General features: G+C 40.6%; 1 protein-coding gene across 1 annotated transcript in view; it reads right to left on the minus strand.

The window, feature by feature from the left end:
* The window catches only part of LOC128660625 (epidermal growth factor receptor), a 374,881-nt gene that overhangs the window by 78,352 nt on the left and 277,440 nt on the right, over positions 1-19,089 (minus strand). The window contains exon 12 of the mRNA XM_053714556.1: positions 10,196-10,389. Within this exon, the coding sequence (XP_053570531.1) occupies positions 10,196-10,389 (194 nt within the window). The remainder of the gene's footprint in view (positions 1-10,195; positions 10,390-19,089) is intronic.

The following is a 19,089-nucleotide window of genomic DNA, read 5'->3' on the forward strand; positions in this document are numbered from 1 at the left end:
CGCTACCTGCCTGGGAGCCCACTGAGACCAGCCCAGCTTGGGGAGATACAGCCGCTGGCTTGACCCCGGTCTCAGCCACGATAGCTATGGTCCCACTATTTGGAGGCAGAGGGATCTATTCCTGCCAAGAAGCAGCCTGGCAGGGGGATTTATTCCTGCCTAGAAGCAGACAGGCAGAGGGGACGATACCTGCCAAGAAAGAGCTGCAGGGCAGAGAGGACGCTACCTGACTGGGAGTCCACTGACACCAGCCCAGCTGGGGGAGATACAGCAGCTGGCTTGACCCCGGTCTCAGCAACTATATCTCTGGTCCCACTATCCGGTGGCCACCCCTGGGTTTGGAAAGAGGAAGGGAGACCCCCTAGCGGAGTACCGCTACATCCGGGAGATGGAAAAAGATGCTTGGACACCCAGTACAGGTCATTCTGCTTCAGCCTTTTTATACGAGGGTCCCCGACCCCAAACAGGCACGACAGCATGAAAGACCCCATCTGCCATGACTTACTTTTGCACAATCGAGTACAGGTATGGCATCGATTTTAGGAACCCGGAGATTATTTTTAGGAACCGGGAGATGGAAAAAGATGCTTGGACACCCAGTACAGGTCGTTCTCCTTCAGCCTTTTTATACAAGGGTCCCCGACCCTCAAAAGGCACGACAGCATGAAAGACCCCATATGCCATGACTTCCTTTTGCACAATCGAGTACAGGTATGGCATCGATTTTAGGAAACCGGAGATAATTTTTAGGAACCGGGAGATGGAAAAAGATGCTTGGACACCCAGTACAGGTCGTTCTCCTTCAGCCTTTTTATACGAGGGTCCCCGACCCTCAACAGGCATGACAGCATGAAAGACCCCATATGCCATGACTTCCTTTTGCACAATCGAGTACAGGTATGGCATCGATTTTAGGAACCCGGAGATAATTTTTAGGAACCGGGAGATGGAAAAAGATGCTTGGACACCCAGTACAGGTCGTTCTCCTTCAGCCTTTTTATACGAGGGTCCCCGACCCTCAACAGGCACGACAGCATGAAAGACCCCATATGCCATAACTTCCTTTTGCACAATCGAGTACAGGTATGGCATCGTTTTTTGGAACCCGGAGATAATTTTTAGGAACCGGGAGATGGAAAAAGATGCTTGGTCGGTCCTCCTACTTCAAATTTGGGGCACTGCGCGTGCAATCTACTGTGCCACCAGATATGAGTGGTGTGTTAAGTAGTACCATTCTTAACAGTTTAATCCCTGTTATGTGCCTTTTTTTTGGTTTGGGTTTTGTGCAGCACCAGAGGCCAGAAAAATTAGGCATGTACAAATGCCTGAAAAATTAGCTATTGTGGCAGATGCTGCTGTAGCAGCGGCCAGAAAAATTGATGTTTGTTTGACAGTTAGAAAGTGCCCTAAAACATTGCGGCTTGAACCCTAGTTGTTGGCGGATAAGTCACGCAAGTCATCCGGCATTCGAAGATAAAATACAGCAGCATGTGTACCATTTGTAGCCCAAGGCCGCTCATGTCATCAGGCCTTTTTTACTCGAATGTATCGCACAATGTCAGTCCCTTCGGGATCCATCCCTCATTCATTTTAATAAAGGTGAGATAATCAAGACTTTTTTGACCTAGGCGACTTCTCTTCTCAGTGACAATACCTCCTGCTGCACTGAAGGTCCTTTCTGACAGGATACTTGAAGCGGGGCAGGCCGATTACAAATTGGGATAGCTCAGGCCACAGGTCAAGCCTGCACACCCAGTAGTCAAGGGGTCCATCGCTCCTCAGAGTGTCGAGATCCGCAGTTAATGCGAGGTAGTCTGCTACCTGTCGGTTGAGTCGTTCTCTGAGGCTGGATCCCGAAGGGCTGTGATGAAGCATAGGAGTTCAAAAGGTCCGCATGTCCTCCATCAACAACACATCTGGAAAGCGCCCTGTCCTTGCCGGCGTGGTCGTGGGAGGAGGAGGATTACTTTAATCTCTTCCCCTGTTAAATTCCCGTTGTGCTGTGACATCACCCTTATACGCTGTTTAAAGCATACTTTTTAATTTATTTTTGAACTGCTCCATCCTTTCCGACTTGCGGGAATTCGGTAACATTTCAGTCACTTTATGCTTATACCAGGGGTCTAGTAGCGTGGACACCCAGTACAGGTCGTTCTCCTTCAGCATTTTTATACGAGGGTCCCTCAACAGGCACGACAGCATGAAAGACCCCATTTGCACAAGGTTGGATGCCAAGCTAATCATGTCCCGTTCCTCGTCCTCACTGATCTCACTGAAGGTATCTTCTTCCCCCCAGCCACGTACAACACCACGGGTACCAGATAGGTGACAACAATGAGCACCCTGGGATGCCTGTTGTGATTGGTCTTCCTCCTCCTCAAAGCCACATTCCTCCTCTGACTCCTCTTCCTCACAATCCTCTTCCTGTGTTGCCGCTGGTCCAGCAAGCGATGCTGATAAGGCTGTTTCTGGTGGTGATGGAGACCACAACTTTTCCTCTTCACGCTCATCTACGGCCTGATCCAGCACTCTTCGCAGGGCACGCTCCAGGAAGAAAATAATTGGTATGATGTCGCTGATAGTGCCTTCGGTGCGACTGACTAGGTTTGTCACCTCCTCAAAAGGACGCATGAGCCTACAGTCCAGTAACATGGCAAAAAAATCCCCAGCTCCCCAGAGGCTGTCCTAGCACCCCGGTCATACAAATACTCGTTAACAGCTTTTTCTTGTTGTAGCAGGCGGTCGAACATTAGGAGTGTTGAATTCCAATGTGTCGGGCTGTCGCAAATCAAGCGCCTCACTGGCAGGTTGTTTCGCCGCTGGATATCTGACAAGTGCGCCGTGGCCGTGTAGGAACACCTGAAATGGCCACACACCTTCCTGGCCTGCTTCAGGGTGTCCTGTAAGCCTGGGTACTTATGCACAAAGCGTTGTACAATCAGATTACACACATGTGCCATGCACCGCACATGTGTCAACTTGCCCAATTTCAATGCCGCCACCAAATTACTTCCATTGTCAGAAACAACTTTGCCAATCTCCAGTGGGTGCGGAGTCAGCCACTGATCCACCTGTGCGTTCAGGGCGGACAGGAGTGCTGGTGCGGTGTGACTCTCTGCTTTTAGGCAAGTCAACCCCAAGACGGCGTGACACTGCCGTATCCGGGATGTTGAATAGTACCTGGAGAGCTGGGGGGGTGCCGTTGATGTGGAGCAAGACGCAGCAGCAGAAGAGGACTCAGCCGTGGAAGAGGTTATGGAAGAGGATGGAGTAGGAGGAGTAGAGGAGGTAGCAGCAGGCCTGCCTGCAAGTCGTGGTGGTGTCACCAACTCCTCTGCAGAGCCACGCATTCCATGCTTGTCAGCCGTCAGCAGGTTTACCCAATGCGCAGTGTAGGTGATATACCTGCCCTGACCATGCTTTGCAGACCAGCTATCAGTGGTCAGATGGACCCTTGCCCCAACGCTGTGTGCCAGACATGCCATTACTTCCTTTCGCACAATCGAGTACAGGTTGGGGATTGCCTTTTGTGAAAAGAAATTGCGGCCGGGTACCTTCCACTGCGGTGTCCCAATAGATACAATTTTTTGAACGCCTCAGACTCCACCAGCTTGTATGGTAAAAGCTGGCGGGCTAAGAGTTCAGACAAGCCAGCAGTCAGACGCCGGGCAAGGGGGTGACTTTGGGAAATTGGCTTCTTATACTCAAACATGTCCTTGACAGACACCTGACTGTGGGCAGATGACCAGGAACTGCTACGTAAGAGAGACTGAGTGGCGGATGGTTGAGAGGGGGCAAGGAGTACAGCAGTGGTTGACGTGGCTGAAGATGCTGGACCAGGAGGAGGATGGCGGCTTTGAGTTTGTGTGCTGCTTCTACTCATGTGTTCATCCCATCGGCGTTTGTGATGTGAGACCATGTGCCTTCGCAAAGCAGTTGTACCTAGGTGGGTGTTGGACTTCCCACGACTCAGTTTCTTTTGGCACAGGTTCCAAATGGCATCGCTGTTGTCAGAGGCAGACACACAAAAAAAATGCCACACTGCTGAGCTCTGCGATGACGGCATTCTGGTGGTGGCAACAGCATGCGTTGAATGGCGTGCTGTCTGGCTGACCCCGGGTGCCGATGCATGCTGTCTGACTGTGCCACTAGCTCCTTGCGACGACCTCCCCCTGCTTCCAACTCGTCTCCTCCTCCTCCTCTCTGTCTCCCCATCTGAACTTTCCCCCTCTTCTTCTTCTCTTCTAGTGGGCACCCACGTGACATCCACGGACGCATCATCATCAACAGCTTCACTTGTATCTGACAAATAAACAAAGGAAGCAGCAGTGGGTACAACATAACCATCATCATCACACCATACGTCCATGTCTGTAATGCTGCCTGACTGAGACATATCACTGTTATCTACATCCTCTGTCAATGATGGTTGCGCATCACTCATTTCTTCCAACTGATGTGTCAATAACTCTGCTGACAGATCAAGTGAAGCGGCTGTGGTGCTAGTGTTGGTGGTGGCGGCAGGTGGGCAAGTGGCACTGGTCACTTGAGAGGTGCCCGAAGCTAAGCTGGAGGTGGATGGTGTGTCAAGGTTAGGAGCGGAAGCTGTAGAAGATTGGGTGTCCTGTGTTAGCCATTCAACTAGGTCCTCCTCAGAACTTTTCGTGTTCATGGCACGTGGCCTCTGAACACTGTGCATTATTGTAGGGTCAAAGGGAATCACAGCACCACGACCACGACGGCACCTGCGGGGTGGCTTGCCTCTGCCTGTCATTTTTTTTTTTAATGTAGACTTACACTACTATTAAACAAAATATGAGTGGTGCCACTGGGCAAGTGGGCACAGTATACCTTGTGAGCCTGACACAAAAAAACAGACTGATGTTTCACAATAAAAAATGTTTATTTTTTAAATATTTAAACTACTGTTACCACAAATATGAGTGGTGCCATTAACTTGACAAGTGGGCCTGGCACACACGCTGGCAGGCAGGCAGGCAGGCAAATGCAATAAGATTACAATAGCAGACTGATGTTTCACAGTCCAAAAAGTTTTTTTTTTAAATATTTACACTACTGTTACAACAAATATGATTGGTGGCACTAGTTGGCAAGTGGGCCTGGCACACACGCTGGCAGGCAGGCAACTTCAATTAGATTACACTAGCAGACTGATGTTTCACAGTCAAAATTTTTTTTTTTTTAAATATTTACACTACTGTTATAACAAATATGATTGGTGGCACTAGTTGGCAAGTGGGCCTGGCACACACGCTGGCAGGCAGGCAACTGCAATTCGATTGCACTAGCAGACTGATGTTTCACAGTCAAAAAAGTTTTTTTTTAAAATATTTACACTACTGTTACAACAAATATGAGTGGTGCCACTAACTTGACAAGTGGGCCTGGCACACACGCTGGCAGGCAGGCAACTTCAATAAGATTACAATAGCAGACTGATGTTTCACAGTCCAAAAAGTTTTTTTTTTAAATATTTACACTACTGTTACAACAAATATGATTGGTGGCACTAGTTGGCAAGTGGGCCTGGCACACACGCTGGCAGGCAGGCAACTTCAATTAGATTACAATAACAGACTAATGTTTCACGGTCAAATTTATTTTTTTAAATATTTACACTACTGTTATAACAAATATGATTGGTGGCACTAGTTGGCAAGTGGGCCTGGCACACACGTTGGCAGGCAGGCAACTGCAATTAGATTACACTAGCTGAATGATGTTTCACAGTCAAAAAAGTTTTTTTTAAAAATATTTACAATACTGTTATAACAAATATGATTGGTGGCACTAGTTGGCAAGTGGGCCTGGCACACGCGCTGGCAGGCAGGCAACTGCAATTTGATTGCACTAGCAGACTGATGTTTCACAGTCAAAAAAGTTTTTTTTTTTAAATATTTACACTACTGTTACAACAAATATTTGTGGTGGCACTAGTTGGCAAGTGGGCCTGGCAAACACGCTGGCAGGCAGGCAACTGCAATTAGATTGCACTAGCTGACTGATGTTTCACAGTCCAAAAAGTTTTTTTTTAAAATATTTACACTACTGTTACAACAAATATGAGTGGTGCCACTAACTTGGCAAGTAGGCCTGGCACACACGCTGGCAGGCAGGCAACTTCAATTAGATTACACTAGCAGACTGATGTTTCACAGTCAAAAAAGTTTTTTTTTTAAATATTTACAATACTGTTATAACAAATATGATTGGTGGCACTAGTTGGCAAGTGGGCCTGGCACACACGCTGGCAGGCAGGAAACTACAATTAGATTACACTAGCTGACTGATGTTTCACAGTCAAAACATTTTTTTTAAAAATATTTACAATACTGTTATAACAAATATGATTGATGGCACTAGTTGGCAAGTGGGCCTGGCACACACGCTGGCAGGCAGGCAACTGCAATTCGATTGCACTAGCAGACTGATGTTTCACAGTCAAAAAAGTTTTTTTTTTTTAAATATTTACACTACTGTTACAACAAATATGATCGGTGGCACTAGTTGGAAAGTGGGCCTGGCACACACGCTGGCAGGCAGGCAACTACAATTAAATAAAACTAGCAGACTGATGTAAAAGTTTTTTTTTTTTTTTAAATTTACACTAATGTTACAACAGATATGAGTGGTGGCACTGAGGATGGAAGTAGGCACAGTATATGCTGGGAGCCTGACACACAGGCTGGCACTAGTGGCAGGCTGGCCTGGGAACTAAAATTAAATAACACTAGAAGACTGATGTAAAAGTTTTTTAAAAAAAAGTTACACTAATGTTACACCAGATATGAGTGGTGGCACTGAGGATGGAAGTAGGCACAGTATATGCTGGGAGCCTGACACACAGGCTGGCACTAGTGGCAGGCTGGCCTGGCAACTAAAATTAAATAACACTAGCAGACTGATGTAAAAGTTTTTTTTTACAAAATGTACACTAATGTTACAACAGATAGGAGTGGTGGCACTGAGGATGGAAGTAGGCACAGTATATGCTGGGAGCCTGACACACAGGCTGGCACTAGTGGCAGGCTGGCCTGGCAACTAAAATTAAATAACACTAGCAGACTGATGTAAAAGTTTTTTAAAAATTTTTTACACTAATGTTACACCAGATATGAGTGGTGGCACTGAGGATGGAAGTAGGCACAGTATATGCTGGGATCCTGACACACAGGCTGGCACTAGTGGCAGGCTGGCCTGGCAACTAAAATTAAATAACACTAGCAGACTGATGTAAAAGTTTTTTTTTTTAAAGATTTACACTAATGTTACACCAGATATGAGTGGTGGCACTGAGGCTGGCAGTGGCAGGCTGGCCTGGCAACTGAAATTAGATTACACTAGCAGACTGATGTAAAAGGTTTTTTTTTTTAATGTTGCACCAGATATGAGTGGTGGCACAGAGCAATTAATCACAGTATATGCTGTGGGCCTGACACACAGGCCTGATGGAAAATGAAATTAGATTACACTAGCAAACTGATATAAAAGTTTTTATTTTTTTTATTTACACTAATGTTACACCAGATATGAGTGGTGGCACAGAGCAATTAATTACAGTATATGCTGTGGGCCTGACACACAGGCCTGATGGAAAATGAAATTAGATTACACTAGCAAACGGATGTAAAAGTTTTTTTTTTTAATTTACACTAATGTTACACCAGATATGAGTGGTGGCAGTGAGCAAGTAGGCACAGTATATGCTGTGAGCCTCACACACAGGCTGACAGGTAGGCAAATGCAATTAGATTACAAAAAAACAACAACAAAAAAACAACTGAAGTTCTAGCCCTAAAAAGGGCTTTTTGGGCTGAAGTTCTAGCCCTAAAAATGGCTTTTTGGGGTGCTGTCCTTACAGCAAAGATCAGATGAGTCCTTCAGGACTGTAGTGGACACTGAATACACTAGCCTAGCTATCAATTTCCCTATAAAATCACCAGCAGCAGCACTATCACTCCTCTCACTAAGAATGCAGGATCATAATGAATCTAAAATGGCTGCTGCCCAGGAGCTGGGAGGGTCTGGGAGGGAGTGTCTGCTGCTGATTGGCTGAAATGTGTCTGCAGACTGAGATACAGGGTCAAAGTTTACTCAATGATGATGAATAGGGGGCGGATCGCATATGTTCGCCTGCCGCGGCAAACGAGAACAAGCTAAGATCACAAACTGTTTGCGACATCACTAGATGTCAACAATAAACTTTCATGACTCAGTACATGTAATTTTAAAAAATTATCCCATTTACTTTTATCATCAACTTTGCTTTGTTCTCTTGGTATTCTTTGCTGAAAGCTAAACCTAGGTAGGCTCATATGCTAATTTCTAAATCCCTGAAGGCCGCCTCTAATCTCAGTGCATTTTGACATTTTTTTTTACAGCTAGACAGCACAAGTTCCTATGTGCCCTATAGATTACATTGTGCTCACTCCCGTGGAGTTACCCAGGAGTCAGCACTGATTAGCTAAAATGCAAGTCTGTCAAAAGAACTAAAATGAGGGGCAGTGTTGCAGAGGATTAGATACAAGGTAATCACAGAGGTAAAAAGTATATTAATATAACCGTGTTGGTTAAGCAAAACTGGGGAATGTGTAATAAAGGTATTATCTATCTTTTTAAACAATAAAAAATCTGAATGCTTTAAACCCTTAATGCTTGTGCACAAAATCCATGTAATTTCTGTACAAATTGTCATGCATTCTACAAAAAGTTAAAATCATGGTGTTTGTCTAGCTTTTAAAGTTATTAGAATATATAAATATATAAAATATATACTGTATATATATCCCAGATGCCTCTTACACATGCATTAACTACGGAATGGACTGGTTAGATGCATTGTATTTAATATATATATATTTTATCAGTTTAACCTTATATTGTGGGATTTAGCTCCTGAATAGGAGCGCTTGTGGTAAGCTAGAGTGAGTTGCCTTTATTTCTCCTTTTGGGGAAGATATTTGGAGTATACCCACTCTTTGTTATAGTGCAAGAGATTATTCACCCCTTTTTGCACCTGTGGGGTAAGTTGCAGGCTCCCAGCAGCATAACCTTACCATGTACAAAGACACAGAGCCAGTCAGGGGTGACATTCAAGGTGGAACAAGCACATAATTCTAACTTTCTTCCCACTTATTGCACAATTGTGCATAAACTTTGGTTGCATACAGGCAGGCTTAGTAAGGTGGGGGGGGGGTCAGGCTAGTGGGTTGATATGTTAGTCAGTAATTTTACTATTGGGGGCGTCATTTCATTCTCGGACCCAGGCAGAACAATGTCTTGAGCCGGCCCTGGTACCCTGTATGCATATTACACTGCACTGTTTATTTGAAAACTTATATGCACATGAAGTGCCCTCTGCTTTCTTTGCCTAGGATTTTGATTACAATTCTGCCATTTGATTTAGAAAACAAACATTAATTATATAACATCATAACCACAAACAATTGTTAAAGTAATAATAACAAAAAACAAAAGAAGAATTTAGCATTTTTTAGGTAGGTATATTTGGACCTAGAGTTTGGCAGTTTCTACCCTGGAAGTGAGATAGCATATAGCCCCAGGGAAAGCTATTGAATGTTTAGGGCACAGAGTTTCTGTTTGTGCATTTGGGTTCCTGGGGTTGGAGTATTCAGAAAAGAGCAGGGTGAGTCAATTCTCCATCCCACTGACAGGTAGACTGAACCCAGTTTAGGTTTCCACTAGGTTAAGTTAGTGTAATTAAGGTGACTAGGCTCACCTGACACTTGTTTACTTCCTTTATAAGACTAAGGGGAAAAAAGTCAAAGACAAGGAGAGGGGTTCAAAAAACAGTGACTTGATAAAAAAACAGGGCCATTTGCCATAAGTAAACAGGCGTCTTTTTAAGCATGTATGTTCCTATTACAGAATTCTGTGCAATCTCAGAAAGATCCCTCGGCAAGGTGCCAATAAACAAGCGTATATATATAAAAAAGTTACTTAACATTTACCTATATGTTGAGCCAAGATCACTTCTATATAAACTATGAAAATAAGGATAGGGAGGACAATATTATCTCAGATAATAGAGATAACATCAAAGTTCACAACACTGTTTAAAAATAAAGCTTTAAAAGCTACAGTGAATGAAAATGTACCATTAAGTTATGACAATTATTTATTATACATTACAAATAATAAACAGTAAACTTACCACATTCTTCTGGACTTTTGAGGTTTTTAATTTTCACTTCTTGGTTTTCTCTGAAGAGGTTTTTCCAGTTGAGAGTATCAGCAAAGCAAAGGGAATTGTTTCCTTTAATGTAAACATTACCGTCACTCAATTCTTTGAGTGATCGCAATCCCAGTGACTTCAGGTAATCGCTATTTATAACCAGACTGTAATCTCTAAAACAGAGCATAAACATTTTCAGAATAATCTGTTTCATTTTCACTATGGAGCTAGAATTTTATAAAAGGATTGAGTAATGGAGGCTTTGGTAATTTATTTAGGCCAAGATTAAAAGTGGAGGCCAAAAATATTAGCTCTATTGAGCGATAACACTGCTTAAGTTAATCACTAGTGCTCTTATTTTGCTCTCATATTACAAGTTGAAAGTAAAATGGTAGAGTTCAAGTAAAAGCTGCAAGTGCACAGCTTTCTTACCATCAAGTAAGAAATTGTAAAGTTATTTTTTTTTAATAATAACAACAGCTTTATATACTGGAGAGAGAACTACAGTATACCAGAATAACTCAACACCAGGAAGATTGAACTACTATAAAGAGTATAACTTTATTCTGGAAAATAAATATATTTTTCAATAGTTACTGTGCAAAAACCTCAATCTCCAGTAACTGTATGTTTATATATATATATATATATATATATATATATATATATATATATATATATATATCTAGATTGTAAGTACCCACGGGAACAGGGCCCCCAATTCCCCCTGAATTTGTCTGTTAAATTTTGTCTGGTGTCTCATATTGTACTGTCCTTTTATCTTTGTTACCCATGGACAGCGCTGCGGAATCTGTTGGCGCTTTATAAATAAAGAATAATATATATATATATATATATATATACATACATATCTTTATATTTATTTCATTCTACACATACACAGCTGATGAAGAAAGGGATCATACATGTGTGTCTATACTCAGCAGGTACCCAAGCAAGTTGGTTTACTTTAAAGGACCAGTAAATATCGTAGATTTGCATAATCAACAGATACATGATAAAACAACAATATCCCGCCGCTCCCGGACCCGCTGCAGCATAAATAAAGTTATTAAACCCTATCCTGCCGCTCCCGGACCCCGCTGCCACTAAATAAATGTATTAACCCCTAAACTTCTTGCCTCCCACATCACTACCACTAACTAAACCTATTAACCCCTAAACCGTCAGCCCCCCACATCGCCATAAACTAAATTAAGCTATTAACCCCTAAACCTAAAAACCCGCTAACTTTAAATTAAAATTACAACATCCCTATCTTAAAATACATTTAAACTTACCTGTAGAATTAAAATAAACTAATTTTAAACTATTAATTAACCTACCCTAACTATTATCCTACAATTAAATTAAACTAGCAATTAAATTAACTGTATTTTTTATTACAGGTAAAATAGCTGATTTATTTGGGGCAATGCCCCCAAAAGTCCCTTTTAAGGGCCATTGGTAGTTTATTGTAGGCTAGGGTTCTTTTATTTTGGGGGGGGGGGGGAGCTTTTTTATTTTGATAGGGCTATTAGATTAGGTGTTATTCTTTTTTATTTTTGATAATGTGTTTTTTCCCCCGTAATTTAGTGTTTTTTTATTTTGTAATAATGTTTAATGGTAGATTTAAATAATTTTAGTAGGGTTAGTTTTTTTTTTTTTTTTTTAATATGTATTTTAGTTTATTTAATTGGTAGTTTAATTTAATTATAGTATAATAGTTAGGGTAGGTTAATTAATAGTTTAAAAATAGTTTATTTTGGGGGGCGGAGCCAACTGCCTAAACAACAAGACGCATCTTTTTACTGCTCCTGAAAGCTGGCTGTTAACATGCTAATTTGAGGTATCCTAATCACACAAATACATTAATATCCAGCTCATTTGACTTTCTAGGACTCGGATCCATATTTAAGATTCATGAGGAAGTATAATTGGTATGGGAGCACCTTTGGGGCCTACGAGCTAACTGAGACCACGGCTGGGGGTATAACAATATACCTGTAGCAGCCCACGCATCAAATTGGTTGACAGAGCAAACACACCCATACTCTTGCTGCCTCTGCAACGCTAGAATGGAGAGACAAATCCTTGCTGCGTTGACAGGTTTACTACGCTCCATGGACTTACACCATCAGGCCCTTGTCACAGATCTAAGGGCCGCTCTGAATCAACCACAGACTATCTTGTTGAATGGGGTCGGGAGAGAAACGGACCGGTCTGAATCAAACCCACCACAAAGTTTTAAAGCTGTTCCTGGAGACCCGGCAGAGAAATTCATGACAGCCGACTGTGGCCTCAACAGTATGACGGTGGAGCAGAGGGGCACAGATGAGCATTACAGTTCCCTGCAGCTCTTCCAGGTTATAACCGAGCCGGCGCAGCAGAGTGCTATTATAAGGGCCATCTCATCTAGAGAATCATCTACAGCTATGGGAGCTGTGGGGAGCGCAGAGTTGAGCACTCGGTCTGAGCTAAGAGCTAAGCGGGGGCATACTACGCTACTGAGGGCAGGAAGGCATATCTCTAACTCAGAAGAATCGGGCACCTGTAGCTCTGCTACCACTTATATGCAGCTTGCCAAGATGGAAGTGACTCCACTTGCATACGACTCCGTTCCCAGTTGCAGCTACTCACCCCACACTTTGACCTCCGCAGAGACTCTATCATGGTCCCCCTTCAGGAGTGGAGTGGGCTAATGAGAAGCTCTCTAGGCTCTCTCCTATATCGGTGCCGACCTGATCTCAGAACTTACCCAAGCACAAACCGTAGCCTACATATAATTGAGTCGCTTTCAGATTCCATAAACGATGTGTTATATTGTTGAGGTTAATTATTAGTCAGTTGCAAACATGTTCTTGGCAATTAGTCATTTTATACAAGCTTTATTATACTCTATTAATGTCTGTTGGTGATATGGGGAATCTTGGTATGTACTAAAGGGTCTAGCTCATAACTATATGACAGAATGTTGTTGCAGCAGGATTTCAGAGTAAGTAAGAGGATTTAACATACTTATATAATACACAGGATGGATATGGTGCTTATACTGTAGACAGATATCTGGTTGATGTGGTAGATGGCATCTGATTAGTTGGTGCTACACTATTTTATACATATGGGGTGCTGATGGCGGCCGAATTGGCGCCCTGTGGATTATACCCAAAAATTAAACATTTCTGAATTGATCTCATCCATCACACTCCCCTTGGGTCAAGAATGGAATAAATCTCGTTCTCAGTTAGTGTGTATATACTGGTATAGCTAGATGGTATTACTTTGGACATCACACCAGCACCTATATCTCTTAATTGTTGGAATGTTTAATATGCACATGTGTTCTAGTTAAAGGGGAAATACCCTATACCTCACCCCATACTATAACACCTAATAGGATATCCAGCAGCGCAAATCCCAGTGGCTAGATTAGACCCACATTACTTGGTGAATATTGAGTTTTTTTAAAAAATTTTAATACTAGGTTGTATATTTCGCTCATATGCACTTAGTTGTAGTAAAGAACATTGCTTCTACATTTATATATAGTAGTAAAGACCCCTTGCTTCTGCATTTATATAACTATGACACTCTGAAGCAGCGCTTACTACTCAGTGCTATTTACATATGTTAGTCATAATTAAAGTAGGCACTGTGGTTATTCTTATATAGTCTCTAATAATATCTATAACCTCCCCCCCCCCCCCACTTTATATATTCACCCACTGTGGTGATCTCTTCAGCAGTATTAACCTACTCTGCAATGCTAATTTTTCCTGTCAATTTTATTAGCCCCATTAGGTACAAGAGTTACCTCCTATTTCATAGGAGGAACTTAGTATTTTAAATTGATCAATGTTGAAGCCTCTCAGTTAAGACAGTTTGGTAATATGTATATAGTATAATTTAATATATCATTATATTGGGCCCCTCTCCTTCCTTTCCCGCCGGTACTGGTTGCCTGCGGGTCATACCCCTTCTCCTTTTTCCCGCATCGTCTATAGCTGACGCTTCCCCAGGAGGGGGGCTCACCCAATATAACTTATGGCTCCGCCCCCACCCTCACCTTTAGCTACTGTCCACCCTTATTTTAGGTGGACAATTAAGAGGTATTTACCCGCTATTGAAATTGTTCTGTTATAAGTTGCTCTTAGCTTTTTGTCTACAAAGAAAATGAGGCACTTTGCCCTCCACTTACGTGCATCTAGTAGGAGCAACTTGTTATGACTCCCTATAATTTGTAAATTTTCAGATAATAAATACACCTATTTTATAATTAATATATCACTCTATAAGAAGTATACGTTTTTCGGGCTGTTTAAATTCTATCATTTTCTTATGCGTTTATATAGGAAACAAAAGGAAAAAAAGAGGTAATGCTTGATTATATGTATTTGATTTTGTACTTGCATACAATGTCCTCTATATTCATTATGTTCTTTGGGTGAGATACATATATAATATCTGAATTAAGATTTCTTTATTCTCTTATATGTAAAGGTTTCATTGTCCAATGGATAAACAATGTCTTGTATGCAAAATATTATGTTCATGTTCTTTCTTTTTCTTGTATTGTCTCAATAAAAATCTTTGATTCAAAAAAATAAATAAATAAAATAGTTTATTTTAATTCTTCATCTAAGTTTAAATTTATTTTAAGATAGGAACGTTGTAATTGTAATTTAAAGTTAGCGGGTTGTTATGTTTAGGGGTTAATAGCTTAATTTAGTTTATGGCGATGTGGGGGGCTGGCGGTATAGGGGTTAATAGGTTTATTTAGTGGTAATGATGTGGGAGGTCAAAGGTTTAGGGGTTAATATGTTTATTTAGGTTGCGGCAGGGTCCAGAGCGGCGGGATAGGGGTTAATATCATTATGTAAGTGTCGGCGATGTCGGGGGTGGCAGATTAGGGGTGTTTAGACTCGGGGCTTATGTTAGGGTGTTAGGTGTAAACGTTACTTGTTTTCAACCATATAAATCAATGGGATATCTGGCAGCATTGAACATAAACTTTCGCTGCTTCCAGACTCCCATTGATTTCTATGGCATCCGTGGCCTCCAGGGTGGCGGATTGAAAACCAGGTATGCTGGGCCGGAATAGCTGCGAACGTACCTGTTAGAAATTTGATTAATGGAAAAAAGTGTCAGATAGAGCCGAATGTGTATTCGGAACATCTGTAATGACGTAAGCATCGTTCTGCGTCGGATTGAGACCGGCAGATCATATGTTACGTCACAAATTTCAACTTTTGCTGGTCTGTAGGCTTTGGTAACTAGGTCGGATCAATCTCGCAACAATTACGCTGCGGAATTCCGACGTATTTGCAGTTGATGGCTTTATAAATATCCCCGTAGACTGATACATTTCAAAGTTATGTCTATTGCCACTCCTCCTGTATCATGTGACAGCCACCAGCCAATCACAAATGCATATAAGTATATTCTGTGAAGTCTTGCACATGCTCAGTAGGAGCTGATGACTACAAGTGTAAAAATAAAAAGACTGTGCACATTTTGTTAATAGAAGTAAATTGGAACGTTGTTTAAAATGGCATGCTCCATCTGAATCACAAATGTTTAATTTTGACTTGAGTGTCCCTTTAAAGGGACATTGTAGACTAAATGTATCTTTGCATACAAGTTGTGTAGATGATCCATTTATATAGCCCATCTGGTGCTGCTGTCTGTGCAGGGTGTTTGAAGCACTATAGGAATTCGATTTTAGCTTAATTAGCGCTTCCTTTAAACTGCTGTGTGTGCAGATCAGATTCAGAAGCACTATTTTTTTCTCACTACAGTGCACACACTAGTGTCAGTGCATTAACTGAATTTAATGAATATTTCTTATTAACTGTCAACAGCAGGTCTTTGTTTAATTTCTTTTACTGTAATTTAATTCTGAAACTGGGGGTGAGTTTCAAAATGTAAGTTTTATTGCAGTGGGGGCATTAATGAGTGGGCATCTGCCTGAGACCTTCTTTATTGCACATACTATTACATATAATTTAAAGGGATATTAAACAGTATGAGAGTGTGATAAAATAATATTATGTACGCTTATTGTTTCAATCTACTTTCTTCTGCTAACACAGTTAGGGTTGACAGCTGTCCGCCACAAAAATACTGGACAATTTGAAGGTGACTGGGCACATGGTAGGTTGGGGGGTGTCACACAATGCCCCCTCAAAAGCTTTACCTTCTCCCCTACTCTTGATTTTACCATGTATATTTTACAGAACTGAGCAGTCATTTTACCTCTTGGCTGCCAGTAGCATACAGAATAATACTTTTACCACTTTGGTTGTCAGTAACACTTGTATCAATAGTAATCTAACCCTGTTAACTGCCCCTCACTTTTACTGGACAGTCTGCTAAAATACTGGACTGTCTGGCTGAATACTGGACACCTGGCAACCCTACATACGGTCATGTCTTGGGGAACCCTGAACAATCAAGAAATGGATGAGGGTATGATGGTTGTTATATGCCCATGGAATCTCACTTGTGAAGAATAGAGCAGTTTTACCTTAAAGGGACATAAAATGCAACATGTTTCTTTCATGATTCAGATAAAGCATGACATTTTAAATAACTTTCTAATTTACTTCTATTATCAAATTTTCTTATTTTTCTTGTTATCCTTTGTTGAAAAGCAGGAAGGTAAATTCAGCACTATATGGCAGCAGTTTTTCAAGAATACATTAGCAAGAGCACAAGATGGCAGCACTATTTCCTGTCATATAGTGCTCCAGGCATGTGCACGTTACGTATCCAGATCTCTCTTCAACAAAGGCTAACATGAGAACTAAGCAAATTTGATAGAAGTAAATTATTATATATTTTTTTTAATTGTATTCTCTATCTGAATCAATTTTTTTTAGATTTAACTTAACTTTGGAGTACATTGTTTTTTTATTTTTGAGGTGTTTTTATCTATAGATTTAGAGTTTTTATATTTTTGGGCAGCAAAAAGAGCTGAATACCCTTTTTAGGGCAATGTCCATCCAAATGCCCTTTTCAGAGCAATGGGTAATTTTTATTTTTTATTTTTGGGGTTTGGGGGTTGTTATGTTAGAGGGTTTAGTGGGTGTTTTTGCACAAAAAGAGCTAATCGCTTTAGGGAAATGCCCTACAAGGCTATTGGTAGTTTATTTTTAGAATAGGGTTTTTTTTATTTTGGGGTTGTTGTTTTTTAAGGGGTATTAGAATAGAATTATTTTTTTTGTTTTTTGGTAATTTCTTTTTTTATTTTCTGTAATGTCATTTTTTTTAAAATTTGTGTAACGTTACGTTTTTTATTTTTCTGTAATGGTAGTTTTTTTGTGTAATGCTAGTTTTTTTTTAAAGATAAGATTAGGTTTTTATTTAATTTTACAGGTACTTTTTATTTTTGAAGGTACTTTATTTTTTTTTATTTTTTTTAGTAAAGTAGGGGGTCTAGGGGGTAATATTTTTTTTTTAGGTATTTTGCAATGTGGGGGGGTGGCTGTTTAAGTGTTAATAGTTTATTTAGGTATTTTGCGATATGGGGGATGGTGGTTTAGGGGTTAATTGTCTTATTTAGTGTTTGCAATGTAGGGGGTGGCAGATTAGGGGTTATTAGGCTAGGGGCTTATGGTAGGGTGTTAGGTTTTTTTTCACTTTTTTTCTATGCGAAATGTGAAAATGCAAGGTCGTTTGTGCGAGTAGGGTTTTTTTTTCAACTTTTTTGACTCGATTGTTTTTTATAGGGGGAATATATACACACGCACGCAAAAGCTCTACTTAGGATTTTTGGGTTACCGCTAGTGCAAAATAAGTTTTTTTTAGAACTTGTAATACCAGCCGAACCCGACAAGCACAAAAAACCTAACGCTAGCGATGTTTTCGCTAACACAAGAAAACTATTTAATCTATCCCTAGTTTGGTAAAAGAAAGTTGCAGCATTTATTGCAAAGGTTTCCAATTTGTAATTAATGTCAATTTGGTCTGTGATATAAATTTTTAATTTAAAATGTCTTGGGCTAGTTTACATTGCCAAAGTTTAAATTTTTTTAATTCAGTTAGTGAAAAATATTTGTGGAATTCTTTTTTGTTTTACATACTTCCTTACTCTTGTACAAGCACACAAAATGTAATCTAGCCAACCCCTAAACCTTGTAATTTAATCTTCAACAATTTAAAGTTAGATTAAAGGGACAGTCTAGGCCAAAAAAACTTTCATGACTCAGATAGAGCATGTAATTTTAAACAATTTTCCAATTTACTTTTATCACCAATTTTGCTTTGTTCTCTTGGTATTCTTAGTTGAAAGCTTAACCTAGGAGGTCCATATGCTAATTTCTTAGACCTTGAAGGCCACCTCTTTTCAGAATGCATTTTAACAGTTTTTCACCATTAGAGGGTGTTAGTTCATATATTTCATATAGATAACACTGTGCTTGTGCACGTGAAGTTATCTGGGAGCAGGCACTGATTGGCTAAACTGCAAGTCTGTCAAAAGAACTGAAATAAAGGGGCAGTTTGCAGAGGCTTAGATACAAGATAATCACAGAGGTTAAAAGTATATTAATATAACTGTGTTGGTTATGCAAAACTGGGGAATGGGTAATAAAGGGATTATATATATATAAAACCAAAAGAGAGAAATATAGGGCATATAATAATCCCCTATCAAAGAGAAGGAAAAAAACAACATAAGAAGTATTATATAACAGTTTTAATTAACTAACAAAACATTTCAAAAAATGGTATTTGCCCATTTATGCCCTGCAGTCTTGCATAAAGCAAAAGCATGTTGAACAAACAAATATATACATATACACAGAAGGAACCAATCTCTATTCCCTATGACACAGGCCTGTATTGTGTCGTTAAACAAGTTGCAACTATAT

Source organism: Bombina bombina, chromosome 5 (genome assembly GCF_027579735.1).
Source record: "Bombina bombina isolate aBomBom1 chromosome 5, aBomBom1.pri, whole genome shotgun sequence".
Lineage (NCBI taxonomy): Eukaryota > Metazoa > Chordata > Amphibia > Anura > Bombinatoridae > Bombina > Bombina bombina.